Genomic DNA, 16701 nt, shown 5'->3' with positions numbered 1-16701 from the left:
ATATAATAAGAAAAAAAAGTATCGAGATCTAAGTGCTTCGATAGCGAAGTCGGTAGAGTGCGCGGTTAGAACACAGTTTAGGTAGGGTTCAATCCTCGGCGAGTGCGATTTTTCAAAGCGTCTAGGCTTACGATTATATTTGTAAGTAACAGTCTGCGCGAATTACATATTTTAGTAATTTAAAAAATGAGTATTAAATAACATAAATTTGAATAAATTTTTCATCAAGAAACGTACACTGTTAAAGGTAACTGCTTTTTTAAAAAATTACTCTTTTGGTCTAAAAATTCGACAATCAGGTAGAATTTTCAATTATTTGGGTCGAATTTAACTTTTATAATTAAAGTCATAGTTTTTTAATGAAAATTCAACTGTTTTCTAGATCATACATCTTTCTGATTGAAAATATAACTTTTTGATAAAAAATTAATGCTCTAAGATTGAAAATTTATCTACTTTTTAGAAAGATGAACTGCTTTTTTAGAAACTATTTTTTTAATGCACACTTTGGCTAAAAATGTACCAATTTGTTGACATTTTGATTAAAAATTAATTTTTTAAACTAGTAATTTGACTCCATTGAAAATTTATCTATTTGAATAAAAATTAATCCTTTTTAGTTGAAGAATTAACTATTTGATTGAAATTTAACTTCATCGTTCAAAATATTATTATTTGGGATATTCAGATCTTCGGTTGACATTTTAACATTTTTTTAAAATGCTGTTTTTTATTGAAAATTAATTTTCTTAACTAAAGATGTGACTAGATTAAAAATTTATATGTTTGATTAAGGATTGAACCATATTGTTAAAAATTCTTTTTGTTATGCGTTTAATTTCAGTGGTTAAAAATTCGTCTTTCGTAAAAAAAATCATCTTTTACAGTAGAAAAGTCATCTTTCTGGGCTGAAAGTTACATTTTTTGTTTAAAATTTAATTTGTAGGGAAAAAATTTTAAATTTTATAGTTGAGAATTCGTCTTCTGATAGCAATTCATCTTTAATGGCAGAAAAGTAATCCTTTTGGGTGAATGAGGATTGAACTATTTTGTTAATAATATTTTTTTTTTAATTTCCCTCCTTGAAAAATCGTATTTTGTACAAAATTTACTTCCTATGGTAAATTCAGTTAAATTCAATTCAATTATGGTAAATTCAATTCAAGTCAGCACAAAATTAATATTTTGTGGCTTTGTAAAAGAGAGAGTTTCGGAAGTTTTTTACGAAAAATTGTCAATTCCGTATGTTGGTTTTAAGTTAAATTTGTAGAGGATATTTTTTATGTTGAAGTTGAAAGTTTATACATATTTTCGATCGTAAATACAAATTTTTAGTAAACATTTTTATATTTTTATTAATTCTAAAAGCGCAACGAAAGTTATGAATTAGTTTCATAAAAATTTCTAATCTATCTTCAAGTCGTGAGTATAAAAATTTTTTAACTTGCTACGAAATAATATTTTACAGGTTTTTAATAAAATTTTATGAACCATACAATCATCCACTTCTAAAAAATGTTTTTCGAAGCGTTTTTTTGTTTTTCTTAGTAGGATAACATTATCAGGGAGGTTTATAACTTTTTTTTAACTTCTGCAAACGTGTACTTCGCATTTTTCTAATAAAATTTAATGTACAATGAAACAGTTAACATTTAAAAAATATGTAAGTAAGAAAAATTGGTTTTTATTTTCTTTCAATCTCTGTCCAAGTTGTAAGTTTAATTTTTTTTTAATGCTGCAACGGAATACTTTGTTTCCTTCTCTGAAATTTTATTACACAATGAAATTTCTTACTTCTGATAAAAGTACGCGTAATAAAACAGAAAGTGCAAGAAACATACGATTTTTTGCTAAAATTCGTAATCTCTGTTAAATTTTATGGGCAATAAAACTGTTAACTTCTACGAAATTTATGAGTAACCACAAAATTTTCAAATCGTATTCAACGCTATTAAAACGTTTTTATTACTTTTTCATTATAAAAGACACTTTTTTCCAGATTCTATTCAAAAGCAGCACGTGAATAAAGGAAATTCTCAAATTTAAAGGTGCGTTTTCTTTATAATTTGAAGTAATTTTAATTTTAATATAATATACTCAGAAGACGAATTTTTCACAAAATAGTTCGAATTTCAACAAACAAAAAAAAACCATCGAAATTACATATTAATATTTCAAATATTTTCTGCAGCAGTAGAGAAATTTCGTACAGAATAAATCAATTTTATTCCAGATAGTAGAATTTTCAACTTAAGAGGATATATTTCAAACAAACCAAAAAACAGAATTTTCAACGAAAATTTTCCAAGAAAGAAAATATATTTTCAACTACCAGGATAAATGTTTAAGCAGATAAATAATTCAAAGAGAAAATAATACATTTATTAATCATAACAGATTAATTTACAATCAAAACAGATTATAAAATTTAGAGGTTGAATTTTCAAGCGAAAATAATGAATTTTCGATAAAATAGTTGAATTTTTAACAAATTACAATGACTTTTTTTAAATAGTTGAATTTTAAACCCAAAAACAGAAAATTAAAAAAAATAGTTACGTTTTCAAGCAAATAAATGAATTTTCAACAAATTTGATGCATTTTTAATAGGTAGAATTTGAAACAAAAACAAAATTAACCAAAAAACATTTAAAAAATAAAGCATTAAATTTTCAAGACAAAAGAAGAGTTCTCAACAAACCAGGTGAATTATTAACCAAATACAATGACTTTTCAGAAAATTAGTTGAATTTGAAATTAAAGAAATGAATTCGAAACCGAAAAAAAGCTTAAGCATGTTAACCTAGTTCTATGATAGAATTAATTTTTTAAAACAAAATCTCATTTTCATTTTCTCAAACAACAATTTTTTAGTTTTCTGGAAACGTTGAATATGCTCAAAACACTTTTAAATATTTTCACAAATCTTAAAAAATCCAACTTTGTGCTTAAAATTTTTTGAAATCTTTTACAATTTAAAATTATTTTTAAAACACTTGAAAAATTATCAGCTTTAAAATTAAACTTTTATCTAAAAAAATGTTATTTTAAAATTTATGACAATTTAATTTCCATCTTTTCTATAGAAGAAGTTAAGTTTTTTCTGTTTTTTTAAGAGTTAACCTCATCGATAATGTGTTTTTTTTTTATTTTCACGGTTGGTGGAATGATATTGACACTGATTGTTGGTAACTATCTCTGATGTTAATGCAGATTCCTTTAGAATATCAACTTTCTACATATCTGCAAAACGACTTATTTCATACCTAACATTAAAAAAGGAAATCTGCAGGTACAGTGAAACTCTTCTATAGCGTCGATTTTGTGGCTGACAATGGGCGGGAACGAACTCATTATAAGTCGCTCCGCTTTTGTTTGTTCACGCTTGACTGCTCGCCCGAGTGACAACCGCAGACTATTAAAGGGGTTTCACTGTATTTTCAATATCGTTACGACATCTTTACGACATCCTATGTCCATGTCGTTTCGGTGTCTTTGCGATATCGTAAAGACATCGTCAGGTCATACGACTTATTAACGATATCGTAAAGACGCCTTAACGACATGGACATAGGATGTCGTAAAGATGTCGTAATGATGTCGTAACGATGTCGTCAAATTTTGTGCTCACTGGGTTTGTATATTCCTTACACTTGTGCACAGATTTTTTATAACTAAATTAAACAATTAATAGGATGCATTGATATTAAAACAGACAAAGATTCCTTGTCTCGTTTAAAAAATGCGCATTTTGCAGGGCGATTAATTTCAACCGAGGGTAATAGCTAGTGAGAGTTTTATGCTGAGATGTTAGCCAAATTCTGTAAGTCCGGTAAATTTTGGTTTCGTTAAAAAAAGTAATTTGGATAAATTATTCGTCTCAAAAATATTCAAAATGTGCTCACTTTTTAAATTTTATTTAAGATGGCTGGCTAACGAAATTGACCTTCATATTACGAGTATTCATTCACGGACAGACAGACAGATTGACAGAAACATTTCTAAAAACCTGTTTTGCCAATTCAGGGTATATCAAAACGTGAACAGTTGATTAAAAAAATTTTATATAATTTAAACTCGTTTTATTGAAATATATTTCTCCCAGTTTCATTTTCGTAAAAATAACGGTTTGACCGATATCTTTTTATTGGAGAAATTAAGAGGTAGGGCGGAACCACTGAAGCTTGTCGGATTAAAAGCGAAAAAAATCAATTTTCTTTTTCGGAAATCTTAGAAATGGATAAAGTAGAGGAAGTCAGAGGAAGCAATGGGAGGTAAATTAGGTGAAGTGAGAAGAGGCTGGATGAAGGTCGGAGAGACGGAACAGGCAGTTGTGGGGGAGTTAGGAATTGAGAAAAGGAAGCGGAAGTATTGTTAACGATAGGAGAAGAAGTTGGGGAAATAAGAGGTAGGGGAGTAAAGTAAGTGAGAAGTAATGAGAAGAGGTAAGGTAGAGGAACTGAAAGAAGGAGAAGTGAGGGTTGGAGAAGGAATGTAGATGAAGGAAAATAGGAGAGGATGACCTGGGGAAATAAGAGATAGGGAAGAAGAGGAAATAAGGAAATGAGAGGTAAGATAGAGAAATTGAAGGAAGGAGAAGTGAGGGTTGGGGAAGGAATGTAGATGAAGGAAATAGGAGAGGATGACCTGGGGAAGTAAGAGATAGGGAAGAAGAGGAAATGAGAGGTAAGATAGAGGAACTGAAGGAAGGAGAAGTGAGGGTTGGAGAAGGAACGTAGAGGAAGGAAAATAGGAGAGGATCAGCTGAGCAAGTAAGAGATAGGGAAGGAGATTAAATGAGCTAATGGTAGAGGTCGTAGGCGAATCTAGAAGTGGGTGAATGAGGGTTGATGTGTGTAAATAAAAAAAGAAAAGAAGAATAAGTTCGAGGAAGTAGGATGAGGTGAAGTAAGAGGAAGCGAGGAAGTGGAAAGTAGAGTTGGTGCCTAGTAGGAGAAGTGATGGGAAATGAGGTGAAGTAGGGAAACTCATTATAAATGAGAGCAGTGATAGAAGAATTTGGTATCTTATCCTTGAATCCAACTGCTTTGTACAGGTCTTTTTACCTGAACAAATATTGCAGCTAAAATGAGGTATTATAAATGTACTGTTTAAGCTGTCGTTAAATAGATAAATTAACCATTATCCAAGTTAAAATTAGGAAATTTTCTATTTTGGGAATTTCATCACTCGGAAATTTTGTTGTTCCTAAATTTTCCTATTCGAAAATTATATTTTTTGTGAATGTTCCTTTGGGATAATTTTATAATTCGGGAATTTTTTTAATCGGGAATTTTATCATTCAGAAATTTTATTATTTGTAAATTTTTCTATTAGAGTATTTTATTTTTCTAGTATTTTGCTTTTCAGTAATTTTATTATTCGGGCATTTTATTATTAGAAAAATTTATTAATCGAGAATATTCCATATCGGGAACTTAATTGATCGGAAATTTCCCAATTCGAAAATTTAATTATTCGGAAATTTTAATATTCATTACGTTTTTTATTCGTGAATTTTCCAATTCGGCAATTTGATTTTTTGTAAATTTTAATATTCATTAGGTTTTTTATTCCTGTATTTTCCTATTCGGGAATTTCATTATTGGGAAATTTTATTATTTGGGAATTTTATTATTTCTAAATTTTCCTTTTCATTGATTTAATTATTCGGGAATTTTATTATATCGGAATTTTATTATTCGAAAATTTAATTATTCGTGAATATTCCAATTCCGCAATTCAATTTATCGGAAATTTACCAATTCCGCACGTTGATTATTTCGAAATTTTATTATTCAGGATTTTTATTATTCGTCAATTTTTCTTTTCGTTTTAATAAAGAAAGAAGATTTTTGAGAATTTTGCAAGGTTTCAAGAGAGTACATTTTCTCCAGATTTCTGTAAAAATTTTTAATATTTTTTGTTTGTTTGAGAAGGAAGTTTCAAGAGACAACTTTTTGTCAAAATAGAAAATATTTTCAAAATTTCTTAAGATGCCTGGTAAAATTTTTAATCAAAGTGTAAATTTACAAAATTTAAAATAAAAATTTAAAGCTATTTAAAAATGCTGATAGGTATTCTGAAAATAGTTTTTTTGAATTTATTTTTGTTTGGTCGAAAAGTAATGTGTTTTGCTTAACGGCTGATTTTTTGTTATTAAATAAATAATTTATTTAATTTTAAAAAGACTACCTTAATCATTTTATTTAGGATAAGAAGATAACAGATTTGTTTGGTCCTTTTTATAACACATTCATAATTTTTTGATGTCTTGAAAAATTAATTTTTGGAAATAAGGAATCATTAGATAATGAATTATCAAATAAGAAACCATTCCAAGCCTAAAGGACAAAATTTTTTATTTAAAAATTTTTCCTGAATTAAAAAGGGCACTTTTTCTCGTTTTTTTCTTTTTGTTGTCTTTATTGAGTTGAAATTTTGCAGTCTTTGCTTTAATTTTTTCCAAGTCAAAAGAAACAAATTTTTTTTTAAAGTTTTTATTGAGCCCAAGGGAAGAATTTTTCATTTTTAAATTTTGCCTGAATTTTAAGAGCCTCGTTTTCTTATTTTTTATCGTTTTTCTTGAGTTGGGAGGGAGCAACGCTTTTTTCTCAAGTTTTTATAAATGGGATGGAAGGAATTTGTTCTTTTTGATATTTTGATTCCCCAGTGGGCACAAATTTTGACGAGGTCTTCACGACATCGTTACGACATCTTTACGACAACTTTACGACATCCTATGCCCATGTCGTATCGGTTTCTTTACGATATCGTAAATAAGTCGTATGATCTGACGATGTCTTTACGATATTGCAAAGACACCGAAACGACATGGACATAGGATGTCGTAAAGATGTCGTAAGTATTTCGTAGCGATGTCGTAAAGACGTCGCCAAATTTTGTGCCCACTGGGTTAATTTCGCTTTTATTTTTCTTGCAGAAAGCTTTTCTTCAAGTGTACGAAATTCTGCAATCTCCATTTATCAGGATCCTCGATTCAACGGAGATGAATATCTATTTTGGTGCTCCTTTCCTCATTCTAGCGATTTACTTCAATTTAATTGGTAACTATAATAATATACCTATATATATGGTAATTATTATATATTAATTTAAATGTATTTTGTTAAATGTTTAATTTTTGTGTCGAAAATTGAATTATCAACTTAAAATTCAAGTTTTTCCATTTTTTGTTTGAAATTTATATTTTATTGTTTATAATTCAAGTTTTTGCTTAAATTCAACTGTTTTTTTTTAAATTAAAATATTTGTTGGTTTAAACAGTAAATATAACGTTTTTGTTTACAAATTTTGTTCAGAATTCAGTTATGCTTAAAAATGATCTGTCTCGTATAAAAATAAAGAATTTTGTTAAAAATTATCATTTACACGCAAACCTCCAACTATTTAGTTAAAAATTAATTTTTTTAGTTGAAAATTTATTCACTTCGTTAAACTTAATTTAATTCTATTTCTTTTTGCAGAATTAAGTTCACAGTACAATACCGAAGTTCTTAAGAAAGGCCATTTAAAACTTCCAGATAACAAGAGCATCTATTACATTAAAAAGAATAATAAAAAGGTAGAGATAAAGAATGGTAAAAATCGAGAAACTGATGGATTATTAGACAAGCATACACTGGTTTGCGCATTTGAAAAAGTTGGGAAAAAAATTTTGGTGCATAAATTAATGGTTAATGACAAACAAGTTAAGTCGAACATTACCGATTATACCGTGTGGAGTGATGAGGACACAGAATTATACGAGATCTATTTCGAGGAATATCTTTAAAATAATCATTGAAATTCCCGCCTCTACTGCACCTTCTTTTATCTTGACACCTGCCTCGCTAAGAAAAAACAATAGTTCCTTTTTTCCCGCTGAGATATATTACAAAAAAAAGCGGGCCTTTTTCACGGAGCACGACTGTCATTGGGCGGACGCTTTGTCCTTTGGGCTTTTTGTCACAGATCCTAGTTGTCACATCGATTTTGGCACAGCGGACGCCCCAAACTGGTTCTCCCAATTAGAGCCTCGGGTATTGATGCGCATGCCTGAATAAACTTTCTATTGGCGCTACTGGACGCATGCGCAGCACTGCACCGGACCATCGTCAGGAGAGTTTAGCTAAATGAAGCAGCATTAGAGTTCTTAAATTCCTGAGAATTTAAGTTCCCCATTATATAACCGAGAATATGACAGGATTTAGGAAAATTTAAAAGAATTTAAGAGAATTCAAGAATTTCTAATTTTTAACAATATTTGTGTTGTCCAGGTTATATGAGCGGTTGAATATAAATTATTTTCTAGCTCATACATATCCAGGAATTACAGTGTTTCATATACAAATTAAAAATTTTAAAATATATTATTATATTTAAGAAAAAAAAGTTCTTTCTACTTTAAAAGATAACTCTTTAACAAAATACTTAAATTATCAAAAAAGTAATTGAATTTTAAAAATAATGGTTAAATATTTAACCTAAAAAGACGAACTACAAACGAAAAAGTATCATAGTTTTTATTTTAATAAAAAAAGAATGAAATTTATACAACAAAAGAAAGGAATTTCAAAACCAAAAGGATGAATTGCCAGCAAATAAAGATTTTTTACTCTAAAAATAAATAAAAGTTTATCTAAATTATTGAATCTTCAAAGCAGAAGACAAATATTTTTTACAAAAATTCAATTTTCAAACAAAAAATATGACAGTTAAAATTTCAACCAGGCATAAGCCTTCAAAAAAAGTTTCACAATGTAGTTTAATTTTGACCCAAGTAGTTGAATTTTCAATTACAAAAGATTAATTTATAACAAGATAATTAAACTTTTAACCAACGAGATAACTTTTCAACTTAAAATATAGATCTTTACCAATAAAAGTGATTTTCTAACAAAGCGATTCAACCGAATGTTTTAAACAAATTAGTTGATTTATCAAGCAAAGAAGAACGATTTTTAACCAAAAAGTTACATTTTCATAAAAAAAATGAAATTTCTTCTATAACAGATGAAGTTTTAAATCAAAAAGATAAATGTTGAAAAATATTGTAGTCGTGTTTTTACGATGATACTATGAATTTTTTAACAAGAAATAATTTTCTACCAAAAAAAATTGAATTTTCAAACCAAAAAAAAAACGAATTTTTAACTAAAAAGGATGAATTTTTAACAATATAGTTAAATTCACTACCAAATAGTTGTATTTTTACACAAAACAGATCAATTTTTTACTAAAGCAGATAAATTTGTAATAAAAAACACATTTTTTTTATAAGTGTAACTTTCATATAGAAAATATTTCAGCTCATTTTTCAACACCAAAATATAAGTTTTAAACAAACTCTAAGCAGCATGTATGCGCCAAACAAATAAACATTTGTCCCCATCACCACCACAGCTGGATTGCTAGGAGTAACCGTGCTCTCGAGAAATTTTTTACGTGCGCTGAGCTATTAATTATTCAATAAAAAAATTATATACAAACATTATTTTTTATTAGTTTTCTTTTAAATGAGTTTTCTATTATTAAGTCAAGCATGGTCTATAATTTGGTGTGCAACATACTATTTCACAAATTCCTAATAAAATTTAATGTGGAATAAAATTGTTGACTTCTATAAACTTTCTGAGTGATAAAAAGAGCTATTTCTTCTTCCTTCCTGCAGGATAAAATTTTGAACGAATTTAAGAACTTTTAAACTTTTGCAAACCAATACTTCCCTTGTTTTATTAAAAAATATAATGTATAATATAACATTTAACCATAAAAAAATGTATGTTCAATAAAATTTTGTTTTTATTTTCTACCGGTATGATAAGAAACTGCAGTAAAAATTTGTATATTTACAAAAAACTTGAAAAGTACATTAATAAAATTATTTTTTAAGAATGTCTAATATATGTCAAAGTCGTCAGTTTCATCATTTTTAAAATAGCTGCGATGGAATACTTTGCTTTTTCTATTAAATTTTAATGCACACTTAGGATATTTAGTTAAAAGAATGTACGCTTAATAAAAAAGAATGTGACAAAATTGTATGATTTTTGTATTCCTAAAATTCTTTATCCCTGTCGAATTGATAAGCTTGATCAATTTTTAAAAAGATCTCAAAACGTGGAGATCAGTTGAAAAGCTGTGGTGTACAATTTTTCACAATTCTAATGCTTTCTCAATCATAAATGATGGGAATGTAAAAATGATGAATTTTCAGCCCAAAATTCAATAGTTAAATTTTCAGAAGTGTAAATAAATGTTTAGCCAAGCAGATGAATTTGCAAATAAAATTACAAATGTTCAACTAGAATGATTTAGTTTTTAATAACTGCGTTGTTTTTTTAAGGAGACTTAGAATTTCCACAAACAAAATGAAGTTTAACAAGTATCTCTCATAAGAAAAAATGTTTTTGTACATTTTATTCGAAATCTTCAATATTAGATACATCGAGCGAGTTAATGAAATCTAACAGAGATAATTGTTTAAACAAATTATTATCATTTATCATACTATTATCTTTGAATAATTTTAGAACGTTGCGTTTCTTTCCTCAATCTTTAACTTTTTTTTACTTTTCATTTACGGCGTATCAATTATCATTCAAACTTAACAAATATAATTGTTTAAATGAATTCTAATTATTTATGTCTATTTTCTTTCAAATATGTGCTGCAAAGTTGCGGTGCTTTTTGAAATTTTTAACTTCTTTTAAATATAAATTGTAGATGATGGCTTAATAATGTAAAATAATCACGTTCTTAACATTTTGTTATCACACAATCATTTTTAAACATTCCTACATTTTCGAAGAGATGAAAAACGCTAAATATGGGCAAAAACTTGCCCTCAGGAATTCGCAAAAAATGTTATTAGTTTTTTAATAATAATGAAAGATTTAAGGGAATTAGATTTTTTTCAAATTTCTGGAAAACTTTTAAATGATTTCTTTTTAATTAATTCTATGAAAAAATGTAAAAAAGGGCACAATAGATTTTGTCATGAATTCCTAAAATTTGTAAAAAGCCTGTAAAACATTTCGTAGCATAATTTTACAATTTTTATATATTACATAATTTTATAAATATTTTGAATAAGTTTAAGAGATATTTAGAACATTTGAAAAGATAAATATATGATTAAAACTTGTTAATATTTTTTAAGAATTTTGTAAGGCTTACCTAAAATGACCAATTTTTTCAGGTTCCTAGGAAAAATTAAAATAGTTTTTCATTTCGAAAAATTAATTTTAAGAGATTATGTCAAAATAATTCATAAGATTTCAAAAATGTTCAAAAAAGAATCTGAAAGATTTTAAATTAATCTTTTTTATTTTCCAGACTTTTAAGATAATTCAGAACAAATTTGTATAATTTTTAATTATTAGAAAGATGAAAAGGTCAGAGGAGATTAAATAAAATTATTCTCTCAATAATCGTGTGAAAATTTTTGATGTTTTTTTTATTTTGTAAAATTATCTTTGGGACAGGATTAAAAAATGTTTTTAAACACATCCGTCAAATTCTTAATATTCCAAAAAAGAGTGCAGAAAATAAAACAACTGCTTAAATAATTAACTAATTGATTGACTAATAAATTATTTAGTATTAGGAGATTGTGTTTTCATAATTTTCATAATTAATGTAATTTTTACGAAGATAATTTATCAAGTAAGTACACAATTCATATTTTGAAGCATTCTAGATAAGAGGATTCCTATTTTTTCTCCCTTTTTCATAATTTCCTCTGGTTTAACTTTGCTGCTAAATATATTGTTCTAAAATGGAATGGGACAGTCATTTTCTTCGAAAACTATTTTTGTAAGATTCCTTACAAATATTGTTTGATTGCGTCATAGTCATTTGGATAAATTTAGATGCTTCGTCAGGACTAATAACAATTAAAATAAGTTTTTTAGGAATGAGTACGTTTAAGATTTTTTTTCAAAAATGGTCAGTTTCAGATTAATAATAAAAGGTTTTCGCTTTTTTCTAAATTCGGCAATTTTGTTATCTTTACTTATAAAAAAATAAAGAATTTAAATCGTGTTTGGAACGAAAAAACCATTAGTTACTTTATTGAAGGAAATTTATGTTTGATATGTTTCATATACAAAATTTAAAAGAGTTTTTAAAAAATTGAAACAGTTTATAAAAAATTGGAAACTCGGGTCTTTCCAGGGGTTTGGGAAAATATTCTTAAATTTGTAAGCCTTTATACGATTGAAATTTGTTCGTTTCATTGAAAAGAAAAGTTTTTATTGAAAAAAAAGTTTTTATTGGAATTTGTTATTTTCAAAATTCCACACATTTTTCCCCTTTCAATAACTTGTACAATATATATATTTAAACCATCAAAATTGATTTGGCCATTTTCGATCAAATCGAAATTTTTTTTCGAGCAAAATTTATAAATTGGGTAAAAAATTTTTTTAAAGTTAGCACTTGTGGGAAATTAGTCTTAATACGAATTAATACGATTAATTTTGTACAGAAACAGACGATTTTTCAATAATATGTATAAATTTTCACTTAGGTGGTTAAATTGGCATTAAAGAAAATTAAGTTTTGAACAAGAAGATTAATTTTTAGCAACAGTAGACGAATTTTGAACAAAATACATCAATTTTATATACATACAAATTTTCCAGAAAATACACGAATTTTTAACAACAAAAAAAAGAGATTTTTTGACAAAACTGTTTAATTCTTAGACCAATAAATAAATTTTCAACCAAACCAAAAAAGATTTTTAAAATTTAATAATTAAATTTTGTAGTCAAAAGAACGTGTGTTCGATAAACAAGTTGATTTTTTAACGAAATACAATGAATTTTTAGCCAAATAGTTCAATTTAAAATCAGGGAATAAAAATCTCACAATTGCCATTTTTTTTTAATTATTTGAGAATTTAGCAGCTCTAAAATCAATTTTTAACCAAAAAAATTTAATTTTAAAGTTTATTAGAATTTATTTTTCATCTTATCTATAAAAGCAGTTACGCTTTTTCTGTTACTTGAAAAGCTAACTTAATCGATAATGTTCTTTTATATTTTCACGGTTGTTGGAATTATATCTACACTCGTTTATGATAACTATCTCTGATGATAATACAGATTCCTTCAAATTATAAACTTTCTAAATGCCTGTAAAATGATTCATATTTTGCCTTAATTAAAAAAAAAGTTGCATGTATTTTTAAACATCCTTAATGTCTTTCAAAATGATTCGTAGTTTTTGTGAAATTAAAAAAAAAATTTATTAAAAAAATTGCCTGAAAATCTTCCGGATTTTTTTCTGACATATTTTAACATCTTGAATACTTAGAATTCTTTCATAAAAATCGAACCTAGATTATGAAAAATTTTCCCTAAAATCGTATTGTCCATAATTTAGTTTTCATCGTCACATTAAAAATATAAAAATGATTACCAATATTAGTGAAGTAGCAAAATTTTAGTAACACAATTTAAAAAAAAAATTAATTTCCTTGATTGATTTTGATTTAGAGTTATTGCGTAGCTAATAAGACTCAGAGAAGGTATTAATTTATAACATTTTGTGAAAAAAATTGTTTAAAATAATGGACATTGTTCGAACATTAAGAGGTGAATGGTGATCGTGCTAGAAATAACAAGATTCGCTGAAGTTTGTGGGCAAATTTGCGAAAGAACTTCAGTTTTCTGCCCGATTTTTTGTTAAACAAATAAAAATTGTTTAAACAATTATTAATTTATAAAAAATACATGGTTTTTAATGTATCCATAGAAAATGATACGTGATAAGTCGCACATACAGAAAATTAATATTTACCACCAATATACTGCAAGATAGTTGATCCTCGTTTGAGGATGGATTCTAGGGCATGCTGGAAGGGGTTAGAGGTTGGATATGAGAAATAAATGCATCTCTAAGTCCCTTCTTTCCCTTGTAACAAGCTGTGACAAAATATTTCTACTCCCTCGCCCCCTTCTTACTTCATTTAATTTTTAGTTTCCTGAATTCTTTTGCTAGTTATTGCTAGTAGAATTAGTCAGGGTGTCCGAAAAGTTGATTTTTAAAATTCCCTGGGTTTTAAAATTCTTTAATCTATTTAAAACAAAAAAAAGTCTTTTCTACTATAAAGATATTTCAGTTAAAAAGATTTCAATTCAATTCTCACGATCAAAATATGATCTTTTTGAATAAGAAATGAGTTTCTGCAAAAAAAAAATTGAGCATTTTTAACAAGAAATGAGGTATTTTTTACGAAGTGGTTGAGATCTCTAACAAAGATTCAGAACATGGAGCTTGAGATGAGAAATTCCATGCTGGAAGATGACGTCAACCTATTTACGGAGGATGCTCTTCAACTTCGAAAAGATGCATGTGCAAAAAATGTAATGTTGCACAAACTCAAGGACACTGAACCTTTTAACGCTGACCTTATCCTCTCCGTTTGCAAGGTACTTTCCAAGTTCAAAGTAGAGTCGATTCTGGTGGAATCAGTCACTCGTTAAGAAAAAATGTAGACTCTAGGCCAGTGCTCATCTGGCTAGGCTCGGGTTTGGAAACGTCTCGAGTTTTTGAATGGGCTGATGACTTTTCGACTGTGGGCTCTATGTGATAAGTGAGAGGTCAAAGATGGAGAGACAAATAAGAAATCGTCTCTGTAAAACGAAGAGGAAACTGTCAGAACAAGACTAGGCTGTTTTAATTTGGGGAAAGAATTTCATTTACAACGTGAAAACCTTACCCAAGAATGACATTCATGTGATGGGCACAGGCTCTCCTCCTAGCTAGACGGAGAAATTTCTCGATGCGAGGAATACCGTCAAAAAACAGGAAGACCGCCGAAACGAGATGGGTCCGGAAATCAGAATTCCGATGGCCCACTCTCATCTAATCAAGCCAAGAAATCGATACCCCGAAGAGACACCAGGAGCTTTCGCAAAAAGAGCGAATGACATAGTTGTGGAGGCGGGAAAAGACATTCGGATTGTCTTCTGGAACTCTCGTGGGTTCACTATTCTGGGATACATCTCAACGGGTATTTTAGACAGCGACATCCTTTCCATATGTGAACCGTGGCTTCTGGCGGTTCCTGTAGCCTCCCATTTTTGGCTTCCTCATCATGACTTCTTCTCGTCAAACGCAACAACAGTAGGTAGATTTGTTAGAGCAAGTAGTGGTTTAGTGATATTTGCAAACCAAAAACGGTATGCTTGTGAAGCCCTTCATATATCCCCTGAGTGGATCTTCATCAAGTGCGCCTTTGCTTCATTACAATTTATAGTCGCCTTGATATACTTCAAACCGAGGATCCACAGAGTGTTAATCTGCGAAAGTTTAGATCCAGTACTTGTGCGGCTAGAGGAATCATATCCTTCTATTTCTAAAATCTTGGTTGGGGTCTCGCTTTGGTTGAATGTTTGGAAGTGCATGGCTTTGCTTTCCTCAATGGCAGATTCGGTGATGATTGGCCGGCAAGCTGCTCTTGCTCGTACTGCGGAAGTGGAAGTACTATCGATTTTGCGGTTCGCGCTCTAACTTCAATAAGTATAATTAAGACTTTTAAAATTATTCTAATTGTTACTCGCTCCGGCCATCTTCCGACCTGTGTAGATGTGTCAAATGTTGAAATGGGTAGTAGGGAGCGGGATGTTAAATCGAGGAATACCAGTACGAGTGTGAAACTGATATGGAGAGAGGCTAGGAGGGAGGTACTCCTTAATAATTTGTCGCTCGCTGACCTACATTTAGAGCCTCATCTCATACGTTCTTTTTTATGCTATTGGGATCAGGAGTTTAAGGTATTTTAAGGAGGTAAAGGTAATCCACACTACTTTCTGCGAGAGAGTTTTAATCCTGCCTTCACAGACTCCATGTTACGAGTTGAGACTCGACGACGTGTTCCACTAGCATACAACATAATAAAGAGGGCCTTAAATTGGCTGGGGAAGGTTTTCGGTATGGATGAAGAAAGGCTTTCTAAAGTCTGTTTAAAACGTGCAGAAGTCCTTTCAGACTCGGGTACGGCATTTCCCCATTTCAATTGGGTCCTGCAGCTAAAACATCTTTTTACGTTATGTCAAATGAAAGCTTTTTGGCCCGGTTTGAACTTGGCATGCTTACAGAACAACAAGAATTCAATCCTCGCGAAATTTGAGGTCTATCTTAGAGATGCGGACCATTTAGATACTCTAGACTTCTTGCTCAGCTGCGTTTTATGGGAGACATAAGGGAAAGATTCTCATTGGAGGATCTTTCTTTTGAGTTCACTAAATGGCAAATCTGCACAATCTGCAATAGAGGTTAAACAAATGGAATTTGTTTAAATAATTTCGTTTAGATGAAAAAACTTTCAATACACTGGACAAGTACTTAGTGACACGCAATACTGCTGTTTCCGGGAATTTAGGAACGGAATCCAGATCAGGTCTGGATTCCGTTCCTGAATTCCCGGAAACAAAAGTTTTTTTATCTGAACGAAATTATTTAAACAAATTCCATTTGTTTAACCAATGAAAAATAAATGAACTAATGTTATTATATATTCCACTAGACCAATCTTAAAAATTTATTCAAAAAACTCAAAAAAGTGATTTTTCCCTCATGCATTTGACACGGGAAACTTCAATTTAAAACCAGCAACTGTTAAAATTAAATAAAAAATTGAAATTAGGGAATTTATTTTTTCGGATTTTGAAAGAAATGGCGGGG

General features: G+C 29.0%; 2 protein-coding genes across 2 annotated transcripts in view; one reads left to right on the top strand and one right to left on the bottom strand.

Annotated features, from left to right (window-relative positions):
• LOC117173897 overlaps positions 1-16701 on the bottom strand; it is a 112031-nt gene that overhangs the window by 16630 nt on the left and 78700 nt on the right. The window lies entirely within an intron of this gene.
• On the top strand, positions 2004-7969 carry LOC117172451. The gene is made up of 3 exons (XM_033360398.1): positions 2004-2048; positions 6944-7067; positions 7488-7969. The coding sequence occupies exons 2-3, from the start codon at positions 7010-7012 to the stop codon at positions 7793-7795; spliced, it is 366 nt and encodes a 121-aa protein (XP_033216289.1). The 5' UTR covers positions 2004-2048; positions 6944-7009; the 3' UTR covers positions 7796-7969.

Source organism: Belonocnema kinseyi, chromosome 5 (assembly GCF_010883055.1).
Source record: "Belonocnema kinseyi isolate 2016_QV_RU_SX_M_011 chromosome 5, B_treatae_v1, whole genome shotgun sequence".
In the NCBI taxonomy this organism is placed as follows: Eukaryota; Metazoa; Arthropoda; class Insecta; order Hymenoptera; family Cynipidae; genus Belonocnema; species Belonocnema kinseyi.
The sequence above is the reverse complement of the archived record's forward strand: the minus strand, read 5'-3'. Positions and strand labels throughout refer to the sequence as shown.

Coding starts and splice junctions, on each gene's coding strand:
- LOC117172451 (XM_033360398.1), top strand. CDS start 7,010: ATGAATATCTATTTTGGTGCTCCTTTCCTCATTCTAGCGATTTACTTC. Junction 7,068..7,487: donor GATTTACTTCAATTTAATTG/GTAACTATAATA, acceptor TTCTTTTTGCAG/AATTAAGTTCACAGTACAAT.